Source organism: Fundulus heteroclitus, chromosome 7 (genome assembly GCF_011125445.2).
Source record: "Fundulus heteroclitus isolate FHET01 chromosome 7, MU-UCD_Fhet_4.1, whole genome shotgun sequence".
Classification (NCBI taxonomy): domain Eukaryota; kingdom Metazoa; phylum Chordata; class Actinopteri; order Cyprinodontiformes; family Fundulidae; genus Fundulus; species Fundulus heteroclitus.
In genome coordinates, this window is record NC_046367.1 from 2,970,667 (window position 1) to 2,995,259 (window position 24,593).

Genomic DNA, 24,593 nt, shown 5'->3' on the forward strand with positions numbered 1-24,593 from the left:
ATTCCAGAAAAGGAATTTCTGGGCTTTGTGGAGAAGAAGGCGAGGTGGGTGCAGTCTGGACCGGTGTTCATGACGATGGAGGTTTTTGGTCCTCTCTTTGTCCTGTTGAGATCTGGGATGAATCCTCATGTAGTTCTGACGTAGCCTCTTTCTGGCCATCTTTATCTTGGCTTGTTCGGGCTGTACTGGGCTTATCATTTGTTTTGGACTGGTTGAGCACAAGAAAATAAGGAGGCCTAAAAAATAGGAACAGTGAATATGGACTAAGATGGCAAACCCCAATGACCAAAATTAACGAAATATGGCAAGGACTATTGAAAGTAATGAATAAATACTGCAAAACAAGAACACAGAGCAAACTAGAAAAATTTGCATTTCCTGCGAAAATGCACTGTGAATGCAGATAGCTGAATGATTGAGCAAAAGATGCAGAAGATCTTTGAAGAAGAGAAAAAATAGCTGAAAAGCATTGAAGTTGAAAAGTTGAAGAAGTTGAAAAAGTTGAAGAATTTGAAAGAGTTGAAGAATTTGAACATGAAAGAACAATAGCTGAATTATTAGAAGAAGAAAAAACTGAGGGAAAGGCACCAAACATTTCCTAACTCATTCTAAACACTGAATCGTTTAACAAAGCAGAAGTAGAATTTCAAACTTGAATATACTGTAGCCATATGTGGGCCTGCATTTCTAGGGAGTATAAGGGGTTTCGCCACCATTGAAAAGCATTGGATGTTTGACACCTCCTAACTTGGAGATGCTTTACGTGACGAGGCCCAAACTTATCTTGGAGCATTCTGTATAAAGGAGGTACAGACTCTGTAAAGCAGAAGTTTGTCCGAGCTTCCTAGAGCTACTTCCGATTAGCAACATGCTAACCGTTAGCCGCTAACATGGTTGTGTTCAGTATCACCGGTAGGCCTGTCACGATAACAAATTTTGCTGAACGATTAATTGTCTCAGAAATTATTGCGATAAACGATAATATTGTTTGAAGACCTTTTTACACTGATTTAATGGAAATAACCCTAACTTAATAATGCATGCGATTTCCTGCCAAAGATAATCACACTTTATTTTCAACAGAACACTTAACACTGGAACTGGTTAACAAAATAAAACGAGAAATAAAAATCAAATGGACTCTCAGTCTCTGTTAACTAAAAATACACTTGAATACAAACTAAACACAAGATAAAACCATGGTGGAAATAAAAACTACATTCAACCAAAAGAGTACAGATAATGAAGTCTGTATATCAAAAGATAGGCAAAACTGCCATTTTATTAAAAAAATGCAAAGTAACAAAAAGCAGATTCTTAAATAAGACCAGATGCCTCAAAAATCTTTAAGCAGATCTGTAGCTACTTTAGTCAGACAGATTCCGAGCAAGAAATACCAACATGTTAAGTTTGTGTGGCTTAAGACAGGATCTCTCAGGAGTAGCAATGTGTCCAGCTGTACTAAACATTCTCTCTGAACTGGTGCTTGTTGCACAAATACACATGTATTTTTTGGCCAAGTTTGCCATCAAAGGATATCTTTTTTGATTGTCACACCACCACATCAAGGGATCACAAGAGGCATCAATAGCATCTTCTTGAAGGAACTTTGTAAGTTCAGCATCAGCCTGCTCTCTTTTTGGATATGTAGTCTGTGTCTGAACTGTGCGTTCAGCTCTTCTGTTTTGAAGAAGGTCACTTAGCCTCTTCTTCTTGGTGAGTGGGGCAGCTGTAGGTTCATCTTTGGTTCCTCCACCAGCTTGGCTAGAAGCCTCACCACTTACACCTTCTTCACTTACTTCTGGCTCTTTTAAGTCCAGTAGCTCTTGCACCAGCTGATGTTTGACGTCATCCAATGATCCAGCCTCCTCCATGCTGCCACGGTACCTTGGATCCAAGATGGTTGCTTTTGTCAGGAGGTCTTGGATGGCAGGTGAGCTGTATTTTCCAGTCAGTATCGTGGATATGTTATTTTTAATACTGGCAGTCAGTGTGCTGTCATCAGGGCCTGAAGAGAGAAGGTCGCCGTTAATCAGTTCTAGCACAGGCTTAACAGAGGACACTGTGACGTATGTTTCTCCTGAAAGGACATCTGTAAAGTCAGCCAGTGGTTTCATAGCTGCGTTGATGGACTCCAACACCGAAACATCCTGCCAGGTTGGATTGAGATGGCTGTGCTTTCTGTCATGAACCAGGACTCGTCTAATGGCTGGAAGTTGCTCCAACACCCTTTCAATCATCTTCTGTTTAGTGCCCCATCGTGTGACAACATCCTGTGGGATATATTGAAAATGTTTTTATTACAAAAAAAGATATATAATTTTTATGTTACTCATTTAGGACCAAACTTTACCAGTGACTAATGAAATATTACTCCGCTTGAGCTGACAAGTAGAAATAACACCAAAATGGCTCCAGCAAAAAATATTATTACTATATTAGAACAATACTATTTTTTATTAGTTAATGTATTTCAACTTCTTTAAAGAAATGCAACTAATTCTCCTTAATAATGTGTTGTATGTAGAATTATTGCCAGACAACATTCTTGATCAGATTCTACAGGTCTACATGCTACAAAAAAAAATACACATGGGTCTGAATATTTTGAGTTACAAACGAATGAATAAATGACTTAAAAAAAAAAAAAAAAAATCAATCACTCACCAGAATGAGATTGTGCTGAGGGAGATTAGCTTCATTCTGTGCCTTCCTCAGGTCTCTCTTTTTAAGGAAGCTCAGGTTGAAAGTGTTTACCAGACTTTTACAGAGTCCTATGGCACGTGCTGTCCGTTCTTTGTCACTGTCTAGACCATGGGAAACAGCAAGGTGGAGGTTGTGGCCAAAGCAGTTGAGCCACTGCCAGCCAAGATTTCTTATTGCAGCAACAATGTTAGCACCGTTGTCTGTTGTAATGCAGACCAGTTTGTCCTCATCCAGTCCCCAGTCTGCTAAAGCAGATTTCAGGTTTTCTCCCAGGGTGTCAGCAGTGTGGTTATCTGGGACATATCTGGTCTCTAAACATTTAGAGTGCAGAGTCCAGTCAGCAGCTATATAGTGAATGGTCAAGCTCATATAAGGGGTCATATTTGAACTTGACCACATATCCGACGTAGCAGAGAAAAATGAAATGTCTTGTATCTCCTTCAGTATGTCCTCTTTAATACTGCTGTACAGTTGTGGAATTGCCGTTTGTGATATGTATGTTTTCCTGGGGAGTTCATACTGTCTATCAAATGTCTGCAACATTTTTCGAAATGCCGGCTTTTCTACAATATTAAATGGGAGCATCTCTTTAGCAATTAAATGAACTACGCTGTCTGTGAGCGCGCGCCACTTTGCGCCGTCCTTTTTGTATGCTCCCTGTCGATTAATTGCTTCAGTGATGGTGGACTGTCGCGAACTTGAAGACGCCGACGGGCCAGCGCTTATATTTTTTGTCCCCAGCTGGAGAAACTTTGCTGGGTGGTTGTGCTTTAGGTGCATGTGTAGGTTGGTTGTATTGCTGCTCTTAGCTGATACTGTTTTATGACAAATGCGACATACTGGCTCGCGTAGGTTCAGCGGTTCGCCTCGGTCATTTGGTTTGAATCCGAAATACTCCCACACTGCGGCTGTTGCGTTCGGCTTTGAAACTAGTTCCATTTCGAGCTTTCCCCCAACATAAGATGTGTTTTTTTTTTTTTTTTACCTCGCTAACTCCTCACGGGGCTCTAAAGCTGCAGAAGTACAAAATGATCCGCGCTGACTACCTGATGCGATAGTCCGCTCCTCCTCCCTCCTCATTTTTTCCCCTTCCTAAAAAAAATGAGGAAGGGAGGGGTCAGTGGGTAGCACCGGAGTTAAGCCTTTTCATCTCGCGTCGTCAATAGAAAGAGAAAAACACAGGCAGAGACGATATAGCCGATAAATGAAATGGCGTGGATAATTTTTATTTATCGTGCAATTAATTGATTTATTGATTATCGCGACAGGCCTAATCACCGGGTGATTGTACTCTGTCAGTTTGGTCCAAATCCTGTACTGGGAAGTGCCTCAAAACAGGGTGCCAATACTTAAAGTCACCAAAGGTCACCAAAGTTCATGGGTCAGATTGGCCTCCTTTTGCAACTCAGCCTCACCACATCTGGGCCCAGAACTCAACATTTGACCAAAATGGCGTGTAGCGCCATTTCCCACAGGTGGGTGGTGCTGTATTGGCCAATTGGGTCGTGTCTGGGCATCATGCCAGGTCCTGTTGGAAGCAAAGGCCCAATAGGAAAGCATGTGAAATCCAAAATTGGACAGAAAAGTGACACATGGCTGAAAGTCACTTGAAAATTTTAAAATGTTAAGAGGAAGTGACTGTGCGAATTTCAGATTCCTACATTAATCACAGCCGCTGCAGCGGGCGTCGAAAGTTGCCATTGTATCCTAATGGAGCTTCTCCCTCTGGCCCTCAGAGTTCCGTCGTCATGGAAACTCTATCACACACCTGCAGCGGCCAGTCTACCGAAGTGCAGAGACTTTGCTCACAATAAGTCCCATTGGATTATAATGGAGAACTTTGCCCCGAACAACGCTTCATATCTCCTGATCCCTAAATGGTAGAGACGTAATATTTTCTGCGTTTAGTTCGTAACGGATAGGGGAAGAAGAAAAGCTATCGTTTTTTGCTGGAAAAAGTTTAATAAAGGCGTAAAAAATTATGATCTAAACGGGATTTTTAAGGAATTTCCAAAATCCTCTAAAAACGGTCCCGAACAAATCGCTCTAGCTGAAAAAGTATAAGAGATTTCAAATTAATTCTTTCACTGTGAGTATCAGCAGGCTTTTGAGGACTATGTTGCTCATTTTTATGTTTGTACAAAAATCGGTGTAGGCACAGCGACGATGTAAAAAAGTGGATCATGTGGAAAAATGCAGCTCTAAAGCATTTTCAGGATTTTGCACATTCGCTACTCCCGAACAAATTGTTCCTGCGGAAAAACCGTAACAGTTATCCACAAAATTCCTTTTTTGTGAGTGCCAGAAGGGTTGGGACATTCATATGTGAAAGTCTCATGCCTGTACATCCAACGGTTTAGGAGTAGCGACAATGCGAAAACGTGTGATGTTTTGGATTTTCAGACGTCATTTTACAAAACCGCTCCATAGGAAATGAATGGGGGAGGTTTCGGGTTTGTGTCGCTCTGAGGTGATTTGCGAAAAATCTATAAATGCTACACCAATGAGGGTTACATTTCCTGAATCCAGACAAAAATTCCTACGTTTTGATGTATAATTTATGTGGATAGGTTGAAAATTGAGCGAATGAGAAGTTGTTCGGAGAAGAAGAATTTGTTGAATTTCTAGAGTGCGCACTCTAAAAGAGCCTCCTTGACGACCATAGCAACGCATGTTATTTGCTGAATTTCTTGAAAAGCCAAAATTATTTTAAGGAGGTACTATATGAAAATGGTAAAAGATATGAAAAAGCTGAAATATACCATAATAGCTGAAAGATATCACTACATTTTAAAAGTTGAATGGTGTTTCTAGCTGAAAGTAGGCTGAAGCAGTAAGCTGTCAAAAAGCAGCTGAAATGAGCGGAATTTTAGTGAATTACATTAATTTCCTATGGGAGAAAAAAAGCTGAAAATTTGCAGAAAAAGCTGAATATTTTAAAAAGTTGAAGAGTTAAAAGTACAAAAAGACATAGCCATCCATTCCAGAAGAAGCTGAATAGTTTAAAAGTTGAATGGTTGAAATGGGAGAAAAATTGTAGGAGGAGAAGCGAAGCAAAGTTTAAACAGTAAAAACGCATTTGGAAGAATAAACAGGAATAATAATAAAGAACTAGAAAAATTTGCATTTCCTGCGAAAAGCACTGTGAATGCAGATAGCTGAATGATTAAGCAAAAGATGCAGAAGATCTTTGAAGAAGAGAAAAAATTGCTGAAAAGCATTGAAGAAGTTGAAAAAGTTGAAGTTGAAAAAGTTGAAGAATTTGAAAGAGTTGAAGAATTTGAACATGAAAGAACAATAGCTGAATGATTAGAAGAAGAAAAAACTGAGGGAAAGGCACCAAACATTTCCTAACTCATTCTAAACACTGAAACGTTTAACAAAGCAGAAGTAGAATTTCAAACTTGAATATACTGTAGCCATATGTGGGCCTGCATTTCTAGGGAGTATAAGGGGTTTCGCCCCCATTGAAAAGCATTGGATGTTTGACACCTAACTTGGAGATGCTTTACGTGACGAACTTATTGTAGAGCATTCTGTATAAAGGAGGTACAGACTCTGTAAAGCAGAAGTTTGTCCGAGCTTCCTAGAGCTACTTCCAATTAGCAACATGCTAACCATTAGCCGCTAACATGGTTGTGCTCAGGATCACCGGGTGATTGTACTCTGTCAGTTTGGTCCAAATCCTGTACTGGGAAGTGCCTCAAATAGGGGTGCCAATACTTAATGTCGCCAAACGTCACCAAAGTTCATGGGTCAGATTGGCCTCCTTTAGCAACTCAGCCTCACCACATCTGGGCCCAGAACTCAATATTTGACCAAAATGGTCAGTAGCGCCATTTCCCACAGGTGAGTGGTGCTGTATTGGCCAATTGGGTCGTGTCTGGGCATCATGCCAGGTCCTGTTGGAAGCAAAGGCCCAATAGGAAAGCATGTGAAATCCAAAATAGGATAGAAAAATGACACATAGCTGAAAGTTACTTGAAAATTTTAAAATGTCAAGAGGAAGTGACTGCGAATTTCAGATTCCTACATTAATCACAGCAACTGCGGTGAGCGTTGAAAGTTGCTATTCTATCTCAATTGATCCTCTCCCTCTGGCCCTCAGAGTTCCGTCGTCATGGAAACTCACTCACACACCTGCAGCGGCCAGTCTACCGAAGTGCAGAGACTTTGCTCACAATAAGTCCCATTGGATTATAATGGAGAACTTTGCCCCGAACAACGCTTCATATCTCCTGATCCCTAAATGGTAGAGACGTAATTTTTTCTGCGTTTATTTCGTAAAGGATAGGGGAAGAAGAAAAACCTATCGTTTTTTGCTGGAAAAAGTTTAATAAAGGCGTAAAAATTTATGATCTAAAGGGGTTTTTTAAGGAATTTGCAAAATCCTCTAAAAACAGTCCCGAACAAATCGCTCTAGCTGAAAAAGTATAAGAGATATCAAAACAATTATTTCACTGTGAGTATCAGCAGGATTTTGAGGACTATGTGGCTCATTTTTATGTTTGTACAAAAATCGGTGTAGGCACAGCGACGATGTAAAAAAGTGGATCATTTGGGGTGATGGAGGTCCAAAGCGTCTTCAGGATTTTGCAAATTCGCTACTCCCGAACAAATTGTTCCTGCGGAAAAACCGTAACAGTTATCCACAAAATTCCTTTTTTGTGAGTGCCAGAAGGGTTGGGACATTCATATGTGAAAGTCTCATGCCTGTACATCAAACGGTTTAGGAGTAGCGACGATGCGAAAACGTGTGATGTTTTGGATTTTCAGACGTCATTTTTCAAAACCGCTCCATAGGAAATGAATGGGGGAGGTTTCGGGTTTGTGTCGCTCTGGGGTGATTTGTGAAAAATCTATATATGCTACACCAATGACGGATACATTTCCTGAATCCAGACAAAAATTCCTACGTTTTGATGTATAATTCATGTGGATAGGTTGAAAATTGAGCGAGTGAGAAGAAGTTGTTTGGAGAAGAAGAATTTGTTGAATTTCTAGAGTGCGCACTCTATAACTGCCTCCTTGACGACCATAGCAATGCATGTTATAGCTGAATTTCTTGAAAAGCCAAAATTATTTTAAGGAGGTACTATATGAAAATGGTAAAAGATATGAAAAAGCTGAAATAGACCATAATAGCTGAAAGATATCACTACATTTTAAAAGTTGAATGGCGTTTCTAGCTGAAAGTAGGCTGAAGCAGTAAGCTGTCAAAAAGCAGCTGAAATGAGCGGAATTTTAGTGAATTGCATTCATTTCCTATGGGAGAAAAAAAGCTGAAAATTTGCAGAAAAAGCTAAATATTTTAAAAAGTTGAAGAGTTAAAAGTACAAAAAGACATAGCCATCCATTCCAGAAGAAGCTGAATAGTTTAAAAGTTGAATGGTTGAAATCGGAGAAAAATTGTAGGAGGAGAAGCGAATCAAACTTTAAACAGTAAAAACGCATTAGGAAGAATAAACACTAAGAAGAAGAATAAAGAATAAAGAGAAACAGGATCTCAAGAACTGTGAATGCCTACTGCATTCACAGTAAAAATAAAACCAAAGACATAAGGATCATGAGCTATACATTGAATTATATAAGCCAAACACATTGTCATAACCAGTAAGGAAGGTGTATTGTCTAAAGTATTTGAATTTGTTCTAAAAGGCCGGTGGCTATCAAAAGCTAAAAGAGCAAAAGTAAAAAGGGTAGAACTTGTGTTGAACTAACTTTTGAACATTTTCAATAGAACTTCAAATGTCTCATTTTAACCAGTCCTACCGGTGGGGCATATCTGTTTTCTTCATAGATCTGTAGCAGTGAGCCCTTTCTGTTATCTCATAAGATGCATTTTTACCTCAGAAATACAAACAAGTAAAAAAAAAAAAGTGTTTCTAGTAACAGTGCAGTTTGGTTCGAGACTAAAAAAAGTGACAGTCTTGTCACTAAGCAGCTTGCTCAGGCTAGCAAGCTGACGTCGGGTACTTACCTTCAAAATTGCAGATTTTTGCAGTAAAACTTGAAACCCTTTCCAAGCTGACTCTGCAGCGTTGTACTTGATGCTCTCACAAGATAACGCGCGTTGTCAACAGTAAACGTCAGTAAAGGTAAACATTGGTAACTCCAAAAGCCGCCTTGTAAGCTTCATAGACTCAGCCATAACAACGACACTAACGCATACAGACTGGAAACATCATACCATCCTTACACCAAACCAAGAAGTGGTGCTTGCACCAAGCCCATTCAATTCAATTTTATTTATATAGCGCTAATTCAAAACACATTCAATTCAATTTATTTAAATAGGGCAAATTCACAGCAAATGTCATCTCAAGGCACATTACAAAGTCAAATTCAGTCAAATCATACAAATTGGTCAAAAAGTTTCCTGGCTAAGGAAACCCAGTAGATTGCATCAAGTCTTGACAAGCAGCATTCACTGCAGAGCCACAGGGAGAGTTGTCTGCTATGTTGATGGCTTTGCAGCAATCCTCATACTGAGCATGTGTGAAACAGTAGAGAGGAAAACTCCTCTTTAACAGGGAGAACAACCTCTAGCAGAAACAGGCTCGGTGTGAATGGTCATCTGCCTTGTCCAACTGGGGGTTAGAGAAGACAGAGCAAAGACACAAAAAGCACAGAAGCACACATTGATCCAGGAATCCTGTCTGTTAGATGGTAATTGGGGATGATCTGGCCCCCCTGGATGATGTCACAGCTAACAGAACGCCAGATCAGGTGTACCTACTATGAAGAAAAAAATCACAGAAAACAAAAAGTAAGAAGTTTAAATAACAACAAACAATGCAAAATAGGGGAACAGTAGGAGAACTCAGTAGAGTGAGAAAAATAGACCCTGACGTCCTCCAGCAGCCTAAGCCTAAAGCAGCATAACTACAGAGATAGCTCAGGGTAACATGAGCCACTCTAACTATAAGCTTTGTCAAAAAGAAAAGTTTTAAGATTAGTCTTAAAAGTAGACAGGGTGGATGCCCTCCCCCGAGACTGAAAGTCGAACGGGAGCTGGTTCTGTTGTGTGTGTGGCGGTGCCCCCGGCCTGGCGGCCTCGTGGTCCCTTGTGGTTTTGGCTGTGGACAATGATTGTCAACCTGTACAATTTTTAAGTATCCATGTCCTGTCTTGGTTTGTGTGCTCATGCCTGTGCACACGCTTGTTTATATGCTGTCCACGTTTTTGAGTTCTACTTTATGCTTGTGGTTTTTCAGCTGTATAATTAATAAAAATAATCTAAAAAAAAAAAAAAAAGTAGACAGGGTGGCTGCCTCACGGACCAAAACTGAGAGTTGGTTCCACCGGAGAGGAGCCTGATAGCCAATTGGAGAACAGTAGGAGAACTCAGCAGAGTGAGAACGGCAGATCTTGATGCCCTCCATCAGCCTAAGCCTATAGAAGCACAACTACAGAGATACAGTTAGGCCCAGTGACACAATCTTCATGACTTGGGCTCTGCATGCCACCACATTGGATTTGAAATGAAACAACTACAATATAATTGAAGTGCAGACTTTAAGGTTTAATTCAAGGGGTTGAACAAAAATATATGATTAAACATGTAGGAACTGTAGCTATTTTTATACAAGCGCTGCTCATTTCAGGGGCTCAGATGTAATTGGACAAATAAACATCACCCTAAGTAAAATGTTACTTTGTATTTTGTTGAGAATCCTTTGCAGGCGATGGCTGCCTAAAGTCTGTAACCCACAGACATCACCAAACACTGGGTTTCCTCCTTTGTGATGCTTTGCCAGGTCTTTACTGCAGCCGACTTCAGTTGATGCTTGTTTATGGGTCTTTCTTCCTACGTTTTGTCTTGAGCAAATTAAATGCATTCTCGATTGGGTTGAGGTCTAGTCATTGACTTTACCATTGCAGAATATTTCACTTCTTTTCTTTAAAAAACTCTTGCTTTTGCAGTATGTTTTGGATCATTGTCCATTTGTATTGTGAAGCACCACCCAATCAACCTAGCTGTATTTGACTGATTCTGAGCAGAAAATACATCCCCATACACTTCAGAATTCATCTGGTGGAGAAACATGTGGCAAAGGATGGTCACTGGCACGGCCGGCTGTGTCGAGGACTAAGGCCTCCATACATTGGTCATGCGCGCTAACCACTGCGCCACCCAAGCATGCCCCTGCCTTATTCTTATATATGTATATATTTATATTACTTGGTGTGGAATTTTGTGTGTGTGTATATATATATATATATATATATATATATATATATATATATATATATATATATATATATATATATATATATATATATATATATATATATACATTTTTGTATATCTGGAGCGTGTAACAAAAGTAATTTCCCTCTGGGATTATTAAAGTATGTCTGATTCTGATAGGAACCACCAGCATACCTGTAGTCTACTGCTGACTGCAATGCCCTGCTTCATCGTTGTAATAGTTATCTTACATTCCAACAAAGTTCCATTAAACAAAAACATTTCTTATTATTCCAGAAGAATTTTTAAAAAATTACTTATACAAAGGCTCTGTGATCCCTAATAGAATTTGAAATGTAGGCACAAGGTTTGGTCTGAAGAGGGTGGTAATGCTACAGTGGATCAACCATGAAATACTGAAGAAGAAATTTTAATTTGTTGAGGCAAAAAACCCCAAAATACTTTAATTCGGTCATGCATACTCTGATTCAGTCCTGTGCAGTTTCCCCTTATCGTTCCAGCTTCCTGGCCTCTTTGGCACTTCATGCAGGAGCCACTAGCATCTTTGCAGCCAGACAAGAAGGAGCAGGCTGTGTTTTCTTTTTGTTTTTTTTCAAAATAAAATTCAGTTGTTTTTTCAAAATAAAACACATTTTAACATTAAACACGGATTATGGTTAGTATAAGTCTGCAAATATAGGCTATACATAATATGGAATAAATCTATCTAATATGCTTTACATTGTTTTACCATATTTAAAAAAAACAACAACTTCTTTCTGAAGGTGTGGCTTTTTTTTATTTGGCCGTAGCGGTACGCCACACTCCATTACATGTAGCAGAAACCCTGATCTGCAGCGATCTTTCTGGTCTGTTTATGGACTTTGGAAAGGTCCTGAATGGAGGGCTCGTTGGTACCGATAACATTCTCTGCAGCCCTGACTGTCCGTTGCGGTCTGACCCTGTTCTTTTTGGTGGTAGATTCAAACTAGACCGTGATGGCTGAGCAGAGGATAGACTGGATGTGTAGAAGTGGCTCAGCAGCTCCTTGGGCAGGTTGAACTTCCTTAGCTGGCACAGGAAGTGCATCCTCTGCTGGGCCTTCTTGATAATGGTGAACGTTTTGGGCTCCGACTTTAGTTCCTATATTGTGGATCCTGGAAACCTGAAGGTTTCCACGATCATCTCCACAGTTTTGGCCGTGTTAAGCTCCAGGTGTTTCTGGCTGCACCAGAGAGCCAGCTTATAAACCTCCCGTCTATAGGCCGACTCATCACCGTCCTGGATGAGGCCGATGACTGTGTCATCAACAGACTTCTGGAGTTTGACTCATGGGTCACAACAAACGCAGGAGATGGGATATATGCAGCAGATTCCTGGTCTTGCAGCTGGGCTCAGACAATGCAGGGTCTAGAGGTCTAGAGAGACCTTCACCTTTCTGTGCAATAAAATCCGAATATGAATACATTTCTGATCTTTCAAATGTGTCAAGCCTTGGTTTTGATGAAATCTTCAGTAAAGAAGAAATTGACCAGGGTAGTGCTTTAACCCTCTATTATTCTTGGGGAATTTCTTAAATTGTGAGAAGAGTCCTGGTGCAGCTCAGGTAAATTGTGTTAGGTTGGTCCTAAGCACTGAAAAAGAACATCATATTGTATCCAATGTCCTTCACACATAGTAGCATTACAATAGGTCTTCTGTGGTTCTAGTTGTAACCAACTATTACTACTAATGTTCCATAGTTGTCTCCATTCGTGGAAATTTCCGATAATAACCACACGCTTACACCATTGTTGTTGTATATGAGCGTGCATCATTTGTACGTTACATACAGTCCAGTTCAAAGCTACAGAAATGTTTGTTAACACTTCTGCTGTCGTGTTCCACATCTTTATTTGCCAGTTCAGTTCTTTAAGTAAGATCTTTGCAGTTTCTTCCTGTGATGTTAGAACCGTAGGCATCCACAATCCAATCTGATAAACAGCTCTTGATGCATGCTGTCCAGTGTTAATTAACATAGTTCTTGTTACTTTATTGTCAAAAGTGTTGGAAACACTTAACACAGTACCTGTTCCACCAAGCAAAGTGTCCCACCATGCACGTTTCGTCCTAGTGCGTGTTGGCAGAGGAGGGGAGAAAATAACAACAAAAAACTTTTCAGTGAACTTTATCGTCGATTGTGCCATTTGTTGACAAGTGTGTGCAGCAGGTGCAATTTGAGTGTGTGTCTTCTTACACGCTCTTTATGTAGATGATTCATATTGGCACAAACCTCTCCTTGAAACCACTTTACGGTACATCCCTTGAAGACTACTGGTATGCTTCTTACACGCCACCAAGAGCATGTGTAGTCATCCTGGATTCTGTTGCGCATGCTGTCTCCCCATCACGGTTGATACGGCTGAACTACTTCTCTCAGGATCTGGCCTGGTGCTTCTGCTCAACAAAGGTGTGCCAGCAGGACCATGGCAGCGAGGACACGGAGGATGATGGCACCAAATCCTGCACCAGCCCTGTGGTGCCTCCCACGGTTTGGGACGTCCGCCATTGCGCTGTTCCTCGGGTCGTCCATTCAGCAGATCCCACGGAAACATGGATCTGAAATCAAAATTAGTACTGCTATAATAATTAGTTTTCTCTTACATACATAACATTTATCCATTTTTTTTCCTCCCCTGAGTAAAATACTGACACTGTTGCGTCACTGCCTTGTGAAATGATTTCAGCTGGTCTAGGTGGGCCATTTTCTTGTCTCACCCAAACTTTGGCTCCTGGTTTATCTGTTGAGCCAAACCCCCCTGTTCCTCTTACAGTGATGTCAGTGGGGGCAGCCACCCCTTGAACCTCTTGTCATTTCACAGGGTTTCACTAGCAGTTGTGCTAGTTTTTCTCCTTTCTCAATTACCAGGGATTTTCTCCTTGATAATCCCCATCAATCACTCCAGCTTGTATTGTCATTAACAGCTGAGACCTGCAACTCCACAGGCCCATCATCCCCTTTTGGAGCCCCATCATCTTTCCCAATGACACAGCTTGTTGTATGGCTTTCTTAGCCAAATCTAATGCTCTTTGGTGTGCTTCTTCCCAAATAAAATTTTCTTTTTCAGGCACTTTTTCAGGCACTTCAGAATTGGAATGACCACATCCTTGTGCCATAAAATGATAAAATCTAGCCAATAATGAGCTAAATCGCAAATCTTAATGCCCTGATGTTTACATGATGTATAAACAAATGTGTAAATAAATGTAGGTAAATTTCATGCTGAAATATTTTTAACTCCTGTATTAAGCATTTACATATACATTAATACATTTTCCATTCAGATAAAATTAGTTTTTTTGTTCATTTATTTTTACTCTCTTATACACACACATAATCCTGAGTGGTTTCTCAGTTTGTCAAATGCAGAGACAGTAAGACTGCACCTGGAGCAATTGGTCTATTATTCAATTGGGCCACTGCTTGCATCCATTTAGGCTTCCAATCTGTCAAGCCATGATTATCAGACACATTTTCTTTTTCAAGGATTCTTTCTACAGTCCATTCATTCTCACAATCAGCCCAGCACCTTGCGGGTAATATGGAATGTGATAAATCCATTCCACCTGTCGTTCCTGTCCTTTTCTGATGTTGACATGATTCACATTGCTAGATGGCTGTTTTAATGTTATCTATATTTTCAAATCAACACCCCTGTACTGGTGTTGCTGCACTTTCTCCTTAATGTCTTTTCAATTTTTTTTTCAAACTTCTTTGTTCTGAATTTTCCAAAACCTTTTAAACAACCTCGGAAAAAGGTTATCTATTTTTTTTTTAACAAAACTAGCAAAAAAACAAAACAACTCGTGTTGGATGAATCGCCTCTCGCAACATCTGGGCCAAAGAATTTAATGGATTCAGCCCAGCACTAAATCCTGCACAGTTGAGCTTTATGCCTTTCTTTTGACATCTTTGTTTCAACTCAGGAGCAGATAACCTACTAATCTCTTTGCTGCAGGCACCCCAGCATTTATCGGTGCCTTCCACAACATAAAACATGACGAACCCTTGTCATTTCTCCTGGTCTGTTCGCGGCCCACGAACCTAAGTTTGTTGAGATTGTGGTCTGCGTTCCTCTCGGTCGCCCTATTTTCACAGATTCCGCAGCTCCATAATTCGAGTTCTAATAATTTTCGTCGGGGCATCTGGAGCTCCCAGCATCACAGTAACCATGGCTGATCGATAATGCTTTAGAGCAGTTATATTCTTTTTTTTATTTTTTATGTTTCAAACAAATGTCTAATTCTCTGCCAAAAATCCAGCAACTTTTTCTAACTTCTAACCTGTCTCCTGCACTTAATATACTGTTTTGCTAAACATTTTAACAAAATCTCACCATAATAACCGTTTCTTTTTATTTCAATATAACTGCCTTGACCAGCTGTTGTTTGCATGCAGAACGCTCTCCTGTATGGAGGACCAAGTCTTCCATATTTAAAAATAAATACAGAAATAAATGTTCAATAAATAAATAAGCATACAGTTAATTGCCACCAAAAATACAATAAACAAATAAATGTAGGTAGAAATTAAATAATACAGTCAGACAAAAATGTATATATCTCTTTTGATTAGCTTCTTTATTTATTCGCCTTTGTAATAATTACCTTATTTATTGTCCGTTATAATCTTCAACTTTATGAATTACTTATTTTTTTAAGTATTTATTTATGTGCATGTTATAATATTTTATGTTTTATTCTTCCTTTCTATTTTTTTCCCTATATATTTCTGTGATGCTATTTATTTCTGCCTGCCCTTTTTACATTTCTGCCTGTCCTTTTTACATTTCTGTATGCATTTCTGCCTCATTATGCAAATGAGGAGGGGCTGTGTCTTAAGGGCTCAACTTCTGCCCGATGGTTGGCATTTTACTGCATCGGTCAAATCTACATGGCTTTTCCCCGCACTAAAGCATTGTTTAGTAATGTCAAACTCAGCAGGCAGACATTGAGTGTCTGACCTCTTACGGGAAGCTGCTAATAGACTGGAAGAATTAGAACGTTGTACGCAGGGTCCAAAATTAACACTCGCCAGACGCCAAATGCGAGTAAATTTCCCGTTTGGCGAGTGAATTTTAGAGGGCTAGCTGCCACATGGCAAGTAAATTTTTGTGCCAAATAAATAAAAAAATATAACAATGACGAAGCCCATCTGGGCTGCGGATGATCCGTTCACAGTTCTGTCCATCCAGAGCTCAGTCTAGACCCACCTTTTGCGGAGCTGGTTCAGCTTCTTTCACATCTTATTTCTGCTGCAGGTAACAGAGCAGCAGAAAGAGCGATCAGAGTCATGATTTTTTTTGAGCGGCTCCCAGATAAAGCCTTCATTCAGAACCAGTCATGGCTGCACGCTGGATCAGAAAACAGTTCTGCTAACCAGATGCATTCTAAAACACCAATTAGTCTGTTTATAAGTATCGTTCTTATTTATCCTGCATTTTTTAAACTACGTGCGCTGTGTCTGTTCCTCTCTCCTCCCTTCCCTCAGAGCCAGGGGCTTTTATCAGCGGCCAGCCTTCAAAACGTGAATCACTACGTTAAATGTCCTTCCACTCGTACCAAAATGTCCCATTTAAAATCAAATAGGAGAGTCAGATCGATTATTCCTTCTCTTCCCTCTAAAGGAGCCCTTTACAGTCTTTATTTATGCATTTTCCCCACTGTTTATCCCTCGCGTGTAGCGCATGAGGGTAAAATCCAGGAGCTGGATCAACCGCGGTGAAGTTGGTTTGAAGTTGGATATTGGACGTTCAAGCTCCGGAGTCAGCGGGATCTAGCCCACTGTTGATCCGGTTGAGGGACTCCGATTTTGGCCAGCATCTCACAGCTGCTCTCTCGTTCCACACGCGGTGGTGCAGTTAAGGACCGTCAAAAGAATCTTTGAACCAAGCACTCTTGGTAAATGGTAAATTGCTTGTACTTGTATAGCGCTTTAACTAGTATTAACGACCTCCAAAGCGCTTTACACTACAGTCAGTCATTCACCCATTCACACACACATTCACACCCTGACGGTGGTGAGCTATGTAAGTAGCTACAGCTGCCCTGGGGCACACTGACAGAAGCGAGGCTGCCATGCACCGGCGCCACCGGGCCCTCTGACCACCGCCAGCAGGCAATGCGGGTGAAGTGTCTTGCCCAAGGACACAACGACAGAGACAGTCAGTGCGGGGGATCGAACCGGCAACCCGCCAATTGCAAGACAAACTAATATAAATTGATGCCAATAGATAAAATCTGCAAGGCACACTTGTTTCATTCAATTTTAAGCTATTTTCAATTTTTAAAGATATTTTTTATTTTTTTTTTCCCCCAGTGTCCTGTCTAGCAATGTGGCAATAAAAATTGATATCTTAATGCCAAATAAATCTCGACAGATTTTACTTTCACAAGTGGAGCAAACAGCTTTCGCCATAATGCTCCGCTTGATTTGTGCGTGTAAATAGCTTTATTGTGATTCCTGCAGGGAGAATTTTAAATTATATGGACACTACAATGGGAAAGTAGGATAGTAAAAGAAAAACAAGAAGAGAAAAAAAAGAGAAATAAGAGGTGAAAGAAAAAAGAGATAAAAGGAAGAGAATGATAAAACGTCCTCTGTCTGCTCCATCACCTGGAAAGAGACACAAAAAGAACAGCACAACCAACAGACATAAAGCAACAGATACAATCGTGTAACACCTTCATACCATTGCTAAATCATATGTATTATTATTTAAGCTGACATGTGTAATGTGATACCTAAAAAAGAAAGTAAAAAAAAGTAAATAAATAAATTATAGCCTTTCTGTAAATAAGTGAACATTTAATACCTGGGACCCAGCACCTGTGGGAGTTTGTGAGAGTGCACTAGTTTAGGTGAAAATTATCCAGAAGGAAATAGCTTGATAGTGATTGTGGAGAACCAAAGACCCACCTTCCCCGAGCACAGAGGCAGGAGTCAGGGGACCCGTAACCCCGGACTCCCAAAGGGGCCCCCAAAGCAGCGCGCCCGAGAGGGGCCTTCACAGGAAATCTGCAAACCCCCCCCCCCCCGAGGAAAAAGGAGAGACGACCCCAAGGAAATCCCCCAGCCACCGCAATGCTGACGCCCCCAAGAGCCACGGGGACGAGCCCGTGGGCTCTGCCGGCAGCCGGCCGCGCTGAAGTGGTCCTGGCCATGGGCCCTGGGGGCCAGAGGCCCCTGGGGCGCCCCGCCCCCGCGGCAGTCACCGCCGGGAATGGGCCAGTGCCCACCCGGGAACCCGCCCCAAACCCGAGGACCGCCAACGCGGCAGAGGGCCAAGGTGTCCGCCAACGCAGCGGAGGAGGGCAGGACGTGGGGGGATGGGCTCCGCACCTATCGGAGACTTGAGATGATCTTGGGAGAGGGAGCGGACCGGACCCGAACCTGGGAAGAAAAAAAAAAAAACCTCATTCACACCATCCCTCCCTTGTGCCCCACTCGCCACACACAGACACAAAAAAAAGGGACGCTGTACACACATTCCCACATAGCATTCACATCCAAAAATCCCAAGTGGGGGGGGGGTCACCACAATTCAACAATACGACTGCCTGTGCCCGACCCCCGGCCCCTCCCCCGGACCAGACGCCCCCCGGACCAGGCCCCCCAAAGAGGGGGGGCCGACACGACCCGTACGGGCCAGCCGACCAGAGCCCCCCCTCACCCACTATATACGTAATAAACCCCCTCCCACCCCGACCTTACCCTAGCCACCCCTGCCCCCCATCCCTTCCTGGGGAGAGCAGAGGCGTCAGCCCCAGACCCGGTAAGCCGCTGGCTAGCCGCAGTAGCCCCCCGCCAAGACCCCGGACCCAGTGGCCCTCACCTCCTCCAGGCCCCAGACTCCGTGCCGCGATCGGAGATCGGGGGTGTGCAAAAGACCCCCGATCCTCCCTACGCCCGCTCAGATGTTGTGTTGTTGCATGTTGATCTCAGGTGTGTTTAAAACTGGGAGCACCGAAGGGGGTGCACAGCACAGCCCACCCACCCTCCGGAAGGAAGCTGGTGCCAGCGCCCCCCTTCCAAGCAACTACCCAGAACCCTCAATGTCTAAATGCGAGAGGGGGTGAAGGGAGCCGCCCGGGGCGAGGCTCACACAACATAAGCCCCCCCCCAGACGTCTTCCCCCCACCCCCCCCATATCGTGGCCTACATGAATGTGCGTTGTGAAAATGTTGGGAGTGAAAGTGTCTAAAATGCATGATAAAATTGGGGAGAGGGACGTCACCAAAAGGTGGCAACCTCCAGTAACGCCCTCTCCCCAAGGACCTACATGTGTGGCGGCGTGATGGAGCAGGCAGAGGGAGGAGTCCGGGGATGGGGAGCAAAGGACTGGGGAGCCAACCCAGGGAGCCAGCTCCCCTACTGACTCCAATAGGCACCCCCGCTCCCCGAAAGCTCTACCGGAGAAAGGGGCCCCTCCAGCGGCACCACCATAGCCCGGGGGCCGGGGAGAGGCCGCATGGCCCGCCAGCCAACCACCCACCAGGACCAACACCTCTACCTCCCCCAGCCCACCCCCATGCCTACTGTATTTAACCCCCCCAAAAAAATTTATAATAATAATAATATATAAATAAATAAATTAAAAAATAAGTTAATAAGATGGGGGACCCTGGCCAGCCAGCCCGCACGAGCCATCCCAAACCCTACCCCCCAGGTGAAACCCGCACCGGGAGACTACACGGACCAGGACCGGGACAGGGGGCCGGACACAAGCCCACCAGAACGTCCACCAAACCCCCCCCCCCCCCCCACACCACCCGTAGATTTAACTCCTCCCCAACACTAACATTCAAACATCTCACCATACATTCGACACTAGACATCCAGGCTGGGTAAGTCACTACTCCCCCTCCCTCCCCTCCCCCCACTAGCAGAATGCCAACCCAAAGAAGGGGAAGAGCATCTGCCCTGAGATGTTAATGACCATGCCCCCCTACCAGCTCAACAGGCCCAGAGGCCCCCCAGCGCACCAGAGGCCCCGTGCAGGGGCGGACACCCGGACGCACGCCGGCCCAGACCCCAAGCGGCACACCCCCCGGAACCGGAACCCCCGAGGCCCCGCCGGGGCCCCCGCCTGAGGGCGGCGCGCCCCAGGGCCCCCAGACCCACCCAGGACCCACCCAGCGACAGCACAGCTACCAGGTCAGTAACCCACATCCGTCACCGCGTAGCTCCCCAAGAGCGCCGCAAGCGGTGCTGTGGGCCACCCGTAGGCCTCCCAAGCTCCTCCCAGATGGGGGCAACAGACCCTGGAGTCAGACCCACCAAGCACCCCACTCCAAGTGCCCCCAGAGTCCCAGGAACCCCTCCACCCAACCACTGCGCCCTGCAGGAAGCAACCCACCGCCCCCCATTCCACTAAGTGATAGTGCTAATCAAAGGAGCCCAAACATTTAAAGATGGCACCAGGGGAAACTCTGGTGTCTTTCGATGTCACTTCACTTTTCACTTGCATACCTACATCAGAGGCAGTAGAAACAGTCAGGAAACGTCTTCAACAAGATAGTGACCTTATTAACAGAACTAATTTCACTCCGGACCAGATCTGTACCCTACTGGACCTTTGTCTTTCTACTACTTATTTCAAGTTCAGCGATCAATTTTACAGACAGAAGCATGGCTGTGCCATGGGATCTCCAGTGTCACCTATTGTAGCCAATCTTTACATGGAAGAAATGGAAAAGAGAGCTTTGGGAACCTTCAGAGGAACACCACCAAGCCACTGGTTTAGATATGTGGATGACACCTTTGTCAAAATCCAGCTAAAAGAAGTGGAAGCGTTCACAAGACACATCAACTCGGTGGACAACAACATCAAGTTTACTCGAGAGGATGCCAATGACAACAAGCTACCTTTCCTCGACTGTTTGGTGAATTTGGAAGGAGATGGAAACCTCAACATTGAAGTGTATAGGAAACCCACCCACACAGACCAATATCTTCTTTTTGACTCACACCACCCACTGGAGCACAAACTTTCCGTCATCAGAACCTTACAAAACCGGGCCGAGCATGTCCCGACTAAAACAGAAGGGAAGCACAAGGAACAGAAACACATCAGAGATGCCCTCCAAACCTGTGGGTACCCTAACTGGGCTTTTGTCAAATCAGCAAGAAAATCCAAAAGACCCGCTGCAGAACATAATGGTGGGAAGAATAAACGCAAAAACATCGTCATCCCATATGTTGCTGGAGTCTCTGAAAAACTCAAGAGGATTTTCTCCAAACATAAAATCCCAGTACATTTCAAACCAAACAGGACCCTCAGACAGAGGCTGGTGCATCCCAAGGACAAAACCCCCAAACCTAAGATGAGCGGAGTGGTGTATGCAGTTCAGTGCAGTGAGGAATGTTCTGATCTTTATATTGGAGAAACCAAACAACCTCTCCACAGACGCATGGCTCAACACAGGAGAGCTACCTCCTCAGGTCAAGACTCTGCTGTCCACTTACACCTAAAGGACAAAGGACACTCTTTTGAGGACCAAAATGTTCACATTTTGGACAAAGAAGACAGATGGTTTGAAAGGGGTGTGAAGGAAGCCATCTACGTCAAGAGAGAAAGACCAACCTTAAACAGAGGAGGAGGCCTTAGGTTCCAACTCTCAAAAACTTACAACACAGCTATAGGATTAATTCCAGCCAATCGTCAACTTAACTCTCACCCTCATTCAGGTGATTAAAACATTGTTCCTTTAAGACAAGCCAATAACACTCTAACGACTCCTCGTTACAGAGGAGTGGACCAGTTTCGGTCCATTCCGCTGGCTTAATGGTTTTTACAACCGCCCATTACTAAGGGGTGGTCCTGTTTCGGTTGAATTTGCATGTTATCTAAGCCATTACAGGCCTTTGTTTGGTATGGTATAAAGCTTGTTACTCATCATTACTCCAGACTTTTTGAATTGAGAAAGCTTCCGGGAGAGGAAGCGAAACGTCTTCAACTACGGAAAACAAGTCCAGTTGCTTTGTTTTTTACCTTTTTTTGGAGAGCCCAAAGAGATCGAACAGATGTGGATGCAGATGCTGTCTCAAGATTAATATGATCCAACAAAAGATCTCTATACTGATTGATACTGAGATTCTCCTTACTTTTCCAATTCATGAGGATAGTTTTCTTTGCGATACATAGTGCAGTGAAAACCATGTAAACTATTTTATTCCCCAGAGGGCTTTCCTCAAAATTACCAAGCAAGCAAACTGATGGGGAAGGTGTAATTTTACAGCTCAAGCACTTTGATAAGTCCTTACATATCTGTGTCCAGAATCTCTGGACTGGTGTGCATAACCATAACGCATGAATATAATTATCAGGATGATTGCCTATGCAGTGTGGACAGATATTAGATTGTGCCAGACCCATCTTGAATAATCTTTGTCCTGTGTAGTGTACTCTGTGAAGGATTTTGTATTGTATTAGTTGTAAGTTGGTGTTTCTAGTCAATTTGAAAGTTCTTAGACATATCTGAGCCCAGAAGTCTTGTTCAAAGCTGACTGATAGATCCTCTTCCCATTTCATAATAGGAAGAGATATTGAATCATCTATTTTAGTCAGTGTCCTGTATGATTTAGTAGTTTGGGGGGGTTTAAATCTAGGAACTCTAATATATTACTTGGAATTTGTAAACCACCTTTAATATGCTTAAATTTTTTTCTAATTATAGATTTAAGTTGTTCATATTCCAAAAATTTATTTTTACTAATGCCATATTGCATATTTAGTTTGGAAAAATTTATGAACTCGGTTCCATCAAGTAAATGTTCCAGATATTCAATACCTTTATTCTTCCAGTATGTAAAGTTTATCATATTATTATTTTGTAGGATGTCAGGGTTGTTCCAGATATTAAAGATATTTTTAAAGACAAAAATTGGGACCTTTCTTCAATAGCTGGAGAAGCCGAATCTGAAACCACAGAAAATCATTTCAGATCTCAAATGTACAGCGTTCTAATTCTTCCAGTCTATTAGCAGCTTCCCGTAAGAGGTCGGACACTGAACGTCTGCCTGCTGAGTTTGACATTACTAAACAATGCTTTAGTGTGGGGAAAAGCCATGTAGATTTAACCGATGCAGTAAAATGCTAACCAACCAATGGGCAGAAGTTGAGCCCTTAAGACACAGCCCCTCCTCATTTGCATAATGAGGCAGAAATGCATACAGAAATGTAAAAAGGACAGGAAGAAATGTAAAAAGCACAGGCAGAAATAAATGGCATCACAGAAATATATAAGGTAAGTAAAATACAAAGGAAGAATAAAACAGACAAAAATATTATAACATGCACATAAATAAATACTTAAAAAGATAAGTAGTTAATAAATAAAGTTGAAGATTGTAACGGACAACAAATAAATAAGGTAATTATTACAAAGGCGAATAAATAAAGAAGCTGATTAAAAGAGATATATACATTTTTGTCTCACTGTATAATTACATTTCTACCTACATTTATTTGTTTATTGTATTTTGGTGGAAATTAATTGTATGCTTATTTATTTATTGAGCATTTATTTATTTCTGTATTTCTTTTTAAATATGGAAGACTTGGTCCTCCATACTCCTGCACGGGGGTGGGGGGGGGGGGGGGGGGGGGGGGGGGGACATAAAAACTTCAATCTGTCCTCCCACTGATATCCATGCTACACAATCCTAATGGTTTTTATGAATATCCTGATTAAATGCTCCCTCCATGCTGAACACTTTTACTTGTTTCTCGAGAGCTAACTCAAAACTCCAGTAACTTTCCACCGTAAGTCTCTTACGCTCCAGAGCAATTCTCAGCTCCCTAATACGCATTTCTACACGCACGGATTTACACACAAAGTCCCATTTACACACACACACACACACTCCGCGGATTCAAGCACACTACTTTACTCATTCACACACAATGAAAAAGACAACATAGACAGACAGCTTGTGCGCAGAGTCTGCAACACTTTTTTCCAACAGAACTTTTTCCCAGCCTTCGGGATCCCACCCAGACCCCAGTCCAGCTACAAATTAACTGACTTTTTTTTTCTTTAACTTTCCAGATGCTTTTGACACAGCGACTCAGCAGCTTGCAGCTCTATCATTTCCTGCTTGTCTTTTTATCTGCTGAGTCTTTGATTGTTGGCCGGCTTCATACAGTTGTATCCACGCAGTTGCACAGATCCACTGCAATCCGGCCACCGGAACCCTTTTTTTTATTTAATTTTTTTTGCACTTCAATTTTCTGCAACACTGCCAATAAGTCTTTGGGTCCTGTTGCCTGTAGCGGAGCACCCCACGGTTCCGGTCTTCTTCCACTATCGCGCAAACACAGCGCTATCTCCTTAAAAAGAAGCTGTTCCCACCTCGGGACTATCTTCACCTCCATATTTCTATATTGCAGATATAGAAATATAGAGATCAGCAACGCACAAATAAACAAACCAACACTGTTTCTGTTAGGATAATAGTGCCCATATTTATTATTCCCCACAGAATACAGTAACACAAAAAAGCAAGCACTTCTTGAACACTATTTCTGCTAGGACAACTATGTCCTTCATTATCCCCACAGAATATAGCAAAGTAGCAAGCATTAACAAACACTATTCCTGCTAGGATAACTATGTCCTTCATTATCCCCACAGAATACAGCAAACAAAC

At 42.4% G+C, this 24,593-nt stretch overlaps 2 protein-coding genes across 7 annotated transcripts in view; one reads left to right on the top strand and one right to left on the bottom strand.

Annotated features, from left to right (window-relative positions):
- The window catches only part of ubxn4 (UBX domain protein 4), a 133,972-nt gene that overhangs the window by 37,835 nt on the left and 71,544 nt on the right, over positions 1 to 24,593 (top strand). The gene's annotated exons all lie outside the window — the stretch shown is intronic.
- LOC118563650 (zinc finger BED domain-containing protein 1-like) lies at positions 919 to 3,346 on the bottom strand. Its single transcript, XM_036138754.1, has 2 exons — positions 2,668 to 3,346; positions 919 to 2,273 (listed from the first exon to the last, which is right to left on the bottom strand). The coding sequence occupies exons 1-2, from the start codon at positions 3,289 to 3,291 to the stop codon at positions 1,368 to 1,370; spliced, it is 1,530 nt and encodes a 509-aa protein (XP_035994647.1). The 5' UTR covers positions 3,292 to 3,346; the 3' UTR covers positions 919 to 1,367.

Coding starts and splice junctions, on each gene's coding strand:
- LOC118563650 (XM_036138754.1), bottom strand. CDS start 3,291: ATGCTCCCATTTAATATTGTAGAAAAGCCGGCATTTCGAAAAATGTTG. Junction 2,274..2,667: donor CTCAGCACAATCTCATTCTG/GTGAGTGATTGA, acceptor TATATCCCACAG/GATGTTGTCACACGATGGGG.